This window comes from Oncorhynchus masou, chromosome 17, assembly GCF_036934945.1.
Source record: "Oncorhynchus masou masou isolate Uvic2021 chromosome 17, UVic_Omas_1.1, whole genome shotgun sequence".
NCBI classification, from domain to species: Eukaryota; Metazoa; Chordata; class Actinopteri; order Salmoniformes; family Salmonidae; genus Oncorhynchus; species Oncorhynchus masou.
Window position 1 is genome coordinate 23037506 of NC_088228.1, and position 11119 is coordinate 23048624.

The window sequence follows — 11119 nt, forward strand, 5'->3', positions numbered from 1 at the left end:
ATCTAAGAGACACAGAGACAAACACAAGAGAGTTTATCTGTCACAAGACATTAGCAGCCATGTCAGTGGCTGACACATCGGACTTAGTGTGGGAGGAGAGAAAACAGAAATAAGAGTATGATTATTCATATTTGAGTTGTCAACAAATAGGCCTACTCCTGCTCAGACGTTTTGAAATACTAATGTTCTTGCTCTGTGTGTTTGTCATAATCTGACCTGGTAATAATGGTAGCTGGTAACCATACAGTTTGGGGCTGCAACACACAGTGGGTCAAATCCTTTAAAAATCAGTCCCAAATTAGTCAGTCAATTTACACAAAGAGGTATTCAGTCATAATTCACTGGCACTGTAGTCAAAAAGCAATTAAGGGAATACAATAAATATGGAGTAAAATCTGACGTTTATTGTTAATGATGGTGTGTGATTAATTAACTGTAGAGATTCTGTAGTTCTCAATGATACTTGCTTGATTGGGGAAAAAAAAATCTCCAGTTTTGAAATGCCCTGTCTTGAAGCAGAATCCTTCCTCCTCATCAAGCTTGAGTTCACTGGCTCAATAAGCTTCAGGGCCAGCAGGGGCTGTACTGATTTAACTCCCGAAAAATGTCCAGTGACTATGTCAACCTTGCAGTTACTCTGAGGACACAACTACCTCCCTTACAGCAAGCGTACGAGGAACCTTTTGGATAAAGAGCATGACTGAGAAACAGAAGAGTTTGATTGAACTTTTGATTGCAGACTGTGTCTGGACTGTTTCAAGTACTTTTCTTCACAAATGATACAGTTAAGAGCCTACAGACTGCGTGCAACGAAGTGATGCCATTATTTAAAGATGTCTTGAAATATAATATTACATGCGCATACACACACACACCTCTTTTTTTTATTTTTATAATGTGCCTCTGAGCATTTACCCCAAATATAGATTCATAAATAACTGTAGCTCAATCATGGGGATATAAGCATAGCTTTCTGCTGTGTGGTGTAACAGTCACAATGACGCAAACACATTTGATGGTGATTTGAGTCAAAATCCCAACACTCAATACTAAAAACACTTGATTGTTAAAAGCAAAGAAACAAACGATTCGTTTTCATTTCTTCCGAGGAACCTTGTCTCCAAGTGGTACTTCATCAATCAGTTTCTGAAATAAGATTAGAAATGATTAAACCAAGTGACTAAATATTTGGAAAAAAACAACACCACCCCTCCACAAGGATCATCAAAGCAAACCTCCAGCATTCGAGGATAGTACGTTACGTCGTCCTCCATCTCCCCCCGGGCATCATCCACTTGGTATCTCCGACAGGCCAAAACCAGCTCGTTGGCATTGAAGAGAGGGGCCGGGTCGATGGAATGGCCATTGATGAGACTCACCAAGTACTCTCTGTAGTGTTTCCTGGAATTGATTAGGCAAAAACCAGTTAGTTTACATCTAGGCATGTTTTCATGTTTTCCATGGGAACACTCTGTTGTTATCGAAAGTGCAGTGACATACTCGCAGAGTCCTGCATGGCCAGGCTGAGTTTGAGCCCCACAGGCCGAGTCCGTCTGCTGCCCACCCTCATCCTTCTGCTCAATCACGCCACACATCCCTGAGGGGAGGGAGGCGAGAGAGAATAAGTAGTACATCTCTCCATTTCTTTTAAGTTTTTCTGAGTAAAAACTAAAGAACAGATAGAATCTTACCGGCTTGAGTTCCTGGAGGGGTGTTAGTGTTGAACTCAACACACTTGTTCTGCAAACAACAATCAAATAATGAACAGGAAATACAATCCATCTCCAGATACTCTTAGAGTAAAATCCATTATAACGACGGCTGTCAGAGATGACGTGTTAAGAACATGTTAATCACAGTTAAATGATTTGAAATAGCATCTCCATTTCTTCACCGCACGGACCCTTTTAAGCGCAGAACACATCTACAGTTAATGCTTGTACCTTTACGTCGCTTAAGACCGCGAGCCAAAATCATGTTAAAGTTAAGCCCAGTATTACCGAGCTATGCTTTGCATTTTTTTCTGTGGATTCATGCACACGGCATGGGCTGTTTTAAACAACTTGCAAGCCGCTATTTTATGGTTTGATAAGAAACATTGTTTAGCTAGCTAATCAGCTAGCTAGCAACCTGATAACTTGACCACTGACTAGGCTATGCACAAATCTGGATGGCAGAGAAAGAACTGAAAAGGAATATGCTACTCAAAGAGATGCTTCAAAGGTAGGCTGGGTATGCAAGAATGGGGTGTGTGTGTGTGTGTGAGTGAGTGAGTGAGTGAGTGAGTGAGTGAGTGAGAGGTCTGTGTGTAAAGTTGTTGAACAGTACAGATGGTTACAGTGTGTTCATAACATTGTTGGACAAGTTTAAAAGCTCTTTGTACCCATAGAGCCAGTTCTTTTTTCCTGTAGTTAGTTTAGAATTCCTGAAGCTTTAACAGTACTTAAAGCTGTGTGTGTGTGTGTGTGTGAGAAAGAGAGTGTGTGTGTGAGAAAGAGAGTGTGTGTGTGTGTGTCTGTGTGCGCGCAAGTGTTAAACTTCAAGAACATTGATAAGAGGGAGTAGGGAGCATTGACAGCTAGCTGTATGTTACAGTGACTTGTGTTGTTTATGGTGAAAATGCTATGAAAACCTTCTGACGTAGATGATTTTGTGTTTCTGTCCATTACAATCAAATAATAGTATGCCTGTTTCTCAATGCACTGCTTTTTGAAATGGACACATCTTTTAGGGCTACATTTGAGCAAATTAAAAAAGGATAATTAACCGTGAATAACTAATGCCATTAACTTATTTGAATCGTTTGACAGCCCTAGTTATAACTGCGATTGTGAGTCAGAGCTATAATGTGGTTATGGTGATTGTAATGGTGTGTAAGCATCTGTGTTTGTGTGGATGGTGTGTGTGCCTACCTGCAGCAGTGCTTGCAGTCTGACAGGCTCCCAGTCTCTCAGGTAGAAGAGGCAGTCTCGAGGGTGATGGGCGTGCAGGCCTGTCACACTGCACTGGATCACTGCACACGTCTACAGAAGAGGGAGGGAGGGACAGAATAGGGTAGGGAAGGAAGGAAGGAAAGAGTGTGGGAGGAGGGAGGGAGAGAGAGGAGGGAGTGGGGAGAGACCGAGAGTGCAGAATGAAATTGACTGGAGGAAGAAAAACAAATTAAAGCGACATTCAAGTCAACTCTCATTCAAACCCCTTGCCAGGAACTAGAACGATCAACGAACTCAACACAGTCATTTGAGAAGGAACTTACAGTGTGGAAGGGGTTGTTGCATCCACTGCAGAACTGGTACCTGCACTGGGAGCAGCAGAAATGCATACAGCCTCCTTTAGACAGGGCATATTGGAACCTGCAGTTTGGACAGGCTGAGGGGGAGAGCGAGGGAGGGCGAGTACAGACATGAGAATGCATCGGAGGAAGAGGGTAAATAGTTTGATTGATTAATTAATCAATTGATTAAAGGATGTGGAGGGACCTAAAAAGCCCTGTAACTGACTCTACCTCTTTGCTAAAACAAGGCATTAGTCAACTGGCTTAGTTCAAGCAGAAGGCCTACATTACCTCTACGGGAGTGTTGTTCATGACGCTAATGAAATGTGCTGGTTTGGAAGATGAACTATGAGTAAGACCAATTTGATCTCTCTCAGCCCAACACCTAGTGAAGTGTCTGGCCGTTCACACCTCTGCAAGTACCGGCCTTTTCTAGTTAAACACTACAGTAGCTCTCAATGAGGAGGTGTTTCATTTAGAAGTTGTGTGTGCTGTGTGTCTCACTGATGCCGTTGTCACGCAGGTATCCGGCCAGGCCTTGCCTCTGGTATTCTGGGTCATTCTCTCTCTTCCAGGACTGGTACTGTTCACATGACAGACCACCATGCTGAGACTCCCACTAGAGGGCACACAGAGAGAGCGACGAGGGGATAATGGAGTGAGATGGGGCTCCAGCATCTTTACTCTAAAGCCAAATATCATCTCCTCATAGCCCCAAATAATTGCAATTTCTGATTCACATTCCCTCACACACAGAGTTCATGTTTCACACTTACAGGTTTCTTGCATTGTGCACAGAAGCTGTTCCTGCACTGGAAACAGGTGACCTTCAGTTGGTCTCCATCATAGATGAACCCATAGGAGCACTGGGGGGAGAAGTTATGAAAATAAGACAGGGAAGGGAAGAGGAATAATTCAACAGTTTAAGAGCAGGTACTGGTCATTTTTAGCTAGTGAAGATGGGTGTAGCATGTCATTTTATTATTTTTAACAGCCTCAATGGGGATTAGCAAAAACATATTTTTCCTTTGCCTTTGTATACATAGGATACTGAGATTTAAACTCACATGACTACACCAGAGGAACTTGGGGTCCTTGATGAGAGCTTGTTCAGTCAGCTTCTTATGAAACAGATCATATACCTCTGGCTCCAGACACTCCCGCAGCTGTGCACACCCACACAGGAAATTATTATTACAGGTGTAGCCATCATTATAGACAGTACCTCACACACACACACACTGAATGCACACTGCCACCTGCCTTTTGAAGGGAGAGAAGCCTCTGAAATCCCAAAAATTGGGCTTCACTCTGTGTGTCTTCTCTCTTCAAAGAGAGAATCTGAGGGATATGTTGTGTGAGGTTGTTCTCTGTGTGATGTACTACCTGGATGTCCAGGGTGGAGAAGTAGCTGTTGAGGTGTTCGGGGTCGTTGATGTCAGGTTCCCAGCAGACGGGACACACCATGTCTCTGATATGCTTGTCTCTCACTGCAATGGTGAAATGCTGCTGGAAACAGCCACAGCACACCGAGCACTGACAGGAGGTCAGAGACTGCATCTGAAACAGGAAGGAAAGTTGAAGAGAGCGAGAGAGAAAGGTGTATGAGAGTTGTAGGGGTTAGATACTGCAAAAAAAACACACAGAAAAGCTCCTACTTCATTTTGAGCAAAGGCAAGCTAGTGCTGACATGCACGCAAACACCCACAAGTCCCCCAAAACACACACTCGATAGAGAGAGAGAGAGAGTACCTTGCTGTGGGGAAAGTCCGATAGGCAGATGGGGCACTCTTTGGCCAGCACCCGGCGGATGAAGTCTCGGTCTTGTGACTCGCGTACGGCCTGTACTACATCGTCCAGGGAGTAGGGGGCAGTGCGCTCCTGCAGCAAGGACAGGGCCAGCTCACAGCGGCCCCAGCTGGGCAGGTCATACACCGCCAGCAGCCTCCGACACACACGCTGGTCCCAGGGGGGAGGGAGGAGGAAGAGGAGAGAGAGAGATCAGACCAGTGGAGTGGACCAACTGATGCAGAGGCATGATGAAAGGAGAGATATGCCTTACAACAAAATAATGCTTTTCACTGTAAAATATAGATTTACCTGAGAGATCAAGCAACTGTCAGATGATTGAAGAACATGTACGATCTGTGGACCTTTCTAATGGAGGTAGTTGTGAGCACATTATCATCAATATATCTATTCTGCGTTCAGCTAAATGTATGGGCCGAATGAAGCACATAGTGCAGTTGAGAGCCCCAGTGTCCTACCTGTTTGTCGGGGTGGTTGATGTCGATGGTGGGCTCGGGCTGGTCGCTCCACATGCGCTGGTGGAAGGGCTCCATGAGCGGTCGCTGCAGCAGAGACAGAGCCCCCCGCACCTCTCCCCCGTTCTGCCTCAGTACCTCCTGACACCGCGCCTCATCGTTGAACCCCAGAGAACAGAGCTCCTTCACCTGTACATGACAGGACAGGTATATGAGAAACCAAACCCTTCTTTGAGTGTTAAAAGGCTAATTCAGGATTCAAAATAGTTCCTAGTGGAGAATCTCCATTGAAAGTGTGTTCTAGTCCATGACTAGGCTTAATACAGGTCTGGGAAACGTAAATAGAGTTCAGCTGGGAAAAGTGGCAGGACACCTGACCTTAGACCTGTTCTTAGACCTGGGCAAGGTCTGCCCTGTCTCTCACCTTAGCGTGTCTGTCTCTGAGAGACTGTCTGGCTGCTCTTTCAGTTTCTCCCCCTGCAGACAGCCAGGCCATCTTGGCCTCAGCCCTGGACAGGGTCACTCCTCCCCCTCTGGGCTGCTCCTCCTCCACACCAGTATCCTCTGCAGTACCAGTCTCGTTGGAGAGTCCGTTCTGGTTCAGACCTGTTTTCAGGTCTGCTGCTCGAGACGATGCAGCCATGGCACAGATCTGGTCGAGCAGGTGAGGTAGCTCCGCTTTGAGCCAATCACAGGGGAGGATGTTGCCGCCCCCGGAGACGCGCATGCCTGTGTACACCTCCTCTGGACTCACTCCTTTTTTCTCTCCATCCTGAGAGAGAGAGAGAGAAATAAAGACAAATCTGTCATACATATTGACTAGGCCTCAGCTGCTGCTACTCACCACACTGTATGAATAAGTAAGCGGATGCTTGGTTATTTTCACACATTTGTTTTCTGAAATCTGTAGTTTTAATATTCCTGCAACCAAATCGCCCAGCAATGGTACAAAAAATACTTTTCTGAATCTAAATCTTAAATTCGCTAATATCTTGTAATATTACTAGTGGGATAATGTGATTACACACCATATTATAGTTCTACAGGAAGCCTTCACTTACTCTAATAAGCTCAATCAGCTTTAGCCCCTCTTCCCTCATCAGTTTCTGTCTCCTCAAATCAGGGTCCTCCATGGGCGGGTCTTTGGGTTTGACAGACAGCACAGGGACCCTTTTGACCTGGGACGGAGGGTGGAGTTTGACTGGCATTTTGGCGGGCTCTGGACGAGGAAGGTCACACATCTCACACACTGACGCTGGAGTGTAATTGACATAAGTACAGAATTGGCACACCCACTGCAACAGAGAAGTAGCGAGAAGATGGGAAAAGAAGAGATAATTGACATGAGCTTCGAGACTCACGGGAATAGAGGAACAACAATCTGTTTGATGAAGGCAGAATCCGAAACTTTCATTTCAACTCAAATGTGCTGCTCCTGCACTGACATTAACAGTAGTTTACCTGGCTGTCTGGGTCTCCTGGCCTGCCCAGTACTGGAGCAGCAGGCCGGTTGGGCGTAGGAAGGGGGTGTGTGGGGGTTGCAGGCGGCTTGGTGGCCAGGCGGGGGCGCTCACACACCTCACACAGGATACTACTGCCTGCGTTCACTACCGTACAGCTTTTACACTGCCACTCTGGTGACATACATAGTGAAAACACACTCAACACAGGGCTCTGGAAGAGGTGAATATGAACTCATCAACAGCTTATAAATCATCTTAAGAGTGTCATTACATTTTCAGACAATAAAACAAGCATACGAAGTAAAACACAGAAATAGAGGTGTGAGACTGATTGGAGTGGAGAAAAGGCAAACCACCACTATTAAAACACATACACTGTTGTGTGTGTATGTGTGTGTATACTGACCAGTGATGGTGAAGGGCTGTGGGAACTCATCCTTAGCAGGGCCAGAGGAGGCCAGGCATGGCCTCTCACACATCTCACACAATATGTCCTGGATGGAGTTGACCCTGGTGCAGTGGGTACAGTGCCATGACGGGAGGGAGCTACTGGGAGAGACAGAGGAAGTGAATATTGTGCCAAACACACAGAGCCAGATGCATTTTCAGTAGTAATCACCACCTATGAAAATGTATCCATTTTCTTCCTTTACTGTGCAGTTTCGCTTTTGTCTTATTTGTTATGTTTTACCTGTGGTTCTTTCGCATTTTAGAGGATGTCACGACAGTCCTGTGGTGATTGGCTCGTTCTGCGGAAGAGTGGTACAGTCTGTCACATTCCGTACACAGCCATTGGACACAAGAGTTACAATGGGCAGCCACTGGGAATATAGCACAGATAGTGCAGTTGGCTGCAGGGGAATAGAAACGAGAAAAGGTGAAATTTACGTTTCAGATATTAGAAATATACACACTCATGCGTGCACACACACACACACACAGCTTTGTATTGCTATCCTTGTAGGGACCAAATAATTGATTCCCATCCAAATTCCTATTTTTCAAAACCCTAAATCTAACCATAACCCTAAATGTAACCCCTAACCCTGACTTAAATTCTAACCCTAATTGTAACCCTAACCCTTAAACCTAAAATAGCATTTTTCCTTGTAGGGACCGGCAAAATGTCCCCCCCCCCACCCAAATGTTCCTTGTTTTACTATCCTTGTGAGGACTTCTGGTACCCAACAAAAACATGATTGTGCACAGTTCTAACCTGTGTGTCTGGTAGAGATGGAGGTTGAGGTTGAGGCGTTAGCGGTCCGTACGGGAAGAAAGGCACTAGTGGGAGACTGAGACAGGGAGGATAGAGACATGTATAGGGGCTGGCTCTCTCTCAGGCTGGAGGGAATAGCTAGTGCATCAGACATGGGTCCAAAGTCATCCTGGAATCATAAAGTAAATTTCAGTCATCTGATGGCAGTGGACACCAACAGACACAAAACCACACAAATATAAAAACTATCTGAAGCAGAGAGAGGCTTTTAGGGTGACCTAAAAAATAAGTAGAAGGCAGAGAGGAAGAGGACCGGTTATGGGAGAAAGGAAAAATACCTTTTGGTTCAGTGATGGGACCATTCGCTCAAAGAACTCTGGGTGGGGGTGAGCTTCCTGTGAAAGTAGCAACAACAACGACTCAGTACAACAACGGATTTTTATGAACCAGTCTTCCAGACAATGCCATTGGTTCAGACCTTGAGGAGCATGTCCAGTTCCATGCGTAGACTCATGACCTCCAAGGTGACCGCTGCGACCTTCTCAATGTCAGGCTCCACGACCACATCAGGGAAACTCAGTCCGTCTGGCTGCTGGTTGGAGTAACCATAGAGACAGAGCACTGCCCTTCCTCCCTGGGGTAGAACCGAGGAGAGGAAAGGGGATAGGTTTCATGCAAAAATGTTGACATAAAATTTAGTAGAGTTAATGGTGTGTGAACAAATAACTTGATCAAAACGATAGTAAGCTATAGACTCAATCAGTGTTACCCAATATTAATTTAACAGCAAATCATTGCTGCCACTCCAATATATATAGGATGGTAAAATGTTTTCAGTGTAAATTTAAATGGCTAAAACCAAATATAAAGTACATAGAAAAGATAATAGAGCAGTATATTTTTAAATAAGATCATCTTTGAGAACTAACAATCACCAAAATATGGGGCCCCCATTGATTTTATTTACAATGTTTGAGTCACTCAGATATCATAAGACTTATCAAGTAAATTATCTTTAAAACTGCATTTTTTTTCTCTCTGCCTTATGGGAAAATGTGTAGAATTGCTGGAATTTAGCTTTAAAATAACAACATTTTGTTTCTGCGGCCAAGGGGACTGCCACTAAAATGTTAGGTCACAGACTGTGACCTATGCCTGCCCCCCCCAGTCGCTACAGACCAACTTTGCCACTGCTGCTGAAAGAAATCCTTGGGGAAACACTGTATTGAATTAGGCAAGGTAGTAGACTACATATCATTACCCAGAATCTAACCTACCTGTATTGAAGACATCCTCACCTGAATGGAATCTACTGTTGCTCTGAAGACGGGGTTGTTGTGCTTGACAGTGCGCCAGTACTTGGGCCTACTGGAGCTGGTGAGGTTACAGCCATACTTCTCCAGAATGTTCAGTGCTGTGGACAGTCTCTGCAGGGAACCTATGGTCTGGCAGGAGAGAGAACAAAGATAAAAAGGGTTGATCCAGAAAGAGGTTGACAAAAGAATGGACACTGAACAAAAATATTCAGCACAATTAAAGAGAGAGGGGGAAAACAAGTTCTGTATTCCAAGATGTAGGCTTAGTGAAGGTGAAATGTGATATGGACATAGTTTACCGTTTCGAGCACACACTCAATCTAACTAACCTCTTTCCTGTTGTTACCGATGCTGTTGTCAATGATCATAGTCTCAGCAGCGATGTAGTGGTATTTGGCTGACGGTGGTAAGGGTATGTTGGCCATAGCTAATATTCCTGCCCGGATCTCCAGCACTGAGCCAGTGGAATGTAGACAGGCTTCCGCATGGCATCGTACCTTCTCTAGCTGGTTTGAAAGTATACCGGCCATCCTGGAAAAGAGACGTCATCATAATAATAATCACACAGATCAGATAGAAAATCATTGTGGGCACTGACACACCACAGGCAGCATTGATGAGCAGTGGCAAGATTCTTGCCTTACTAACATACATTCATAAGCGGTTACCTGTGTGCCCTGCTGTTAAACCGCAAGGCACAGTCATATCAACGGACACACACACACCAGAGAGACACTGATTTACTCATTATGCAGTACTCTATATTTCCAACAACACAATGAGGAAACTTAACGTTGTTGTAGCAATTATAGCAAGGTTAAAGCCTACAACTGCACCCATGTAAAAATACTGTCATATCCTCTTACCCAGTGCTTTCGTTCAGTTGTCTACACGGACAGCCATTGAATCACGTTGAGATATCAATTCATTAAAAAACAGGTGCTTTCAAAACACCATGTTATGCACGAATCTCAACACAGGCTTGTTCGCTAAAAAACAAATATTCATTAATATTCATTAATTCATTTATAAAACCAGCAGTAACAGGGTCGAAAAGTATAACTGCAGTACAAGCTATAAATGTAAACAACTGCATGAGAAAAATGCCGTATTCTGCCTTGCGCAAAGAAACGAACCTCCATGCATCGCCATTGTGTGTCATTACCATAGAGAATGATAGAGAGCTCTAGTGGCCAAAAGGCCATCCTCAGCCTAGGCAGCGCGTGGGAGCTTCCGCCATTTGAACGGAGTCAATTCATAGACTAAAACAAAACAGTAAATCGTGACAATACTGATGTCATCCACGTATCCCCAAGGAAACCTCCCCATAGCACATGAAGCCAGAAGTATTTGAATTGGAAGCATGCATTTTAGTCATTTAGCAGACGCTCTTACCCAGAGCGACTTACAGGAGCAATTAGGCTTAAGTGCCTTGCTCAAGGGCACATCGACAGAGATAACCTCAATGGCGCTACCCATGCTGTCATTGATGCTATGTTGGCACAGACACAAAGATGAGTTCATCTATCTATCTCTATGGCCATAACCTTATTCTCAAAGAGAGATCAGGGGAGCCAAAATGGCTT

The 11119-nt window shown here is 44.6% G+C and overlaps 1 protein-coding gene across 5 annotated transcripts; it reads right to left on the reverse strand.

The window, feature by feature from the left end:
* Positions 1 to 382: 382 nt before the first annotated feature.
* LOC135558718 (E3 ubiquitin-protein ligase RNF31-like) lies at positions 383 to 10680 on the reverse strand. 5 transcript variants are annotated; one of them, XM_064992784.1, is made up of 23 exons: positions 10400 to 10680; positions 9863 to 10064; positions 9516 to 9662; positions 8696 to 8851; positions 8556 to 8612; positions 8218 to 8386; positions 7693 to 7852; positions 7408 to 7550; positions 7000 to 7172; positions 6600 to 6833; positions 5963 to 6310; positions 5542 to 5727; positions 5027 to 5233; positions 4661 to 4834; positions 4342 to 4440; positions 4051 to 4140; positions 3779 to 3893; positions 3257 to 3369; positions 2913 to 3023; positions 1692 to 1740; positions 1501 to 1597; positions 1236 to 1401; positions 383 to 1146 (listed from the first exon to the last, which is right to left on the reverse strand). In XM_064992784.1, exons 2-23 carry the CDS (start codon positions 10061 to 10063, stop codon positions 1096 to 1098), a joined length of 3246 nt encoding a protein of 1081 aa, XP_064848856.1. In that variant the 5' UTR covers position 10064; positions 10400 to 10680; the 3' UTR covers positions 383 to 1095. The 5 variants fall into 5 exon arrangements, with proteins under 5 accessions (XP_064848856.1, XP_064848858.1, XP_064848857.1 ...); XM_064992786.1 differs by having other exon boundaries at positions 7408 to 7547; positions 7693 to 7750; positions 9495 to 9662; XM_064992785.1 differs by having other exon boundaries at positions 7693 to 7750; positions 9495 to 9662.
* Positions 10681 to 11119: the final 439 nt, after the last annotated feature.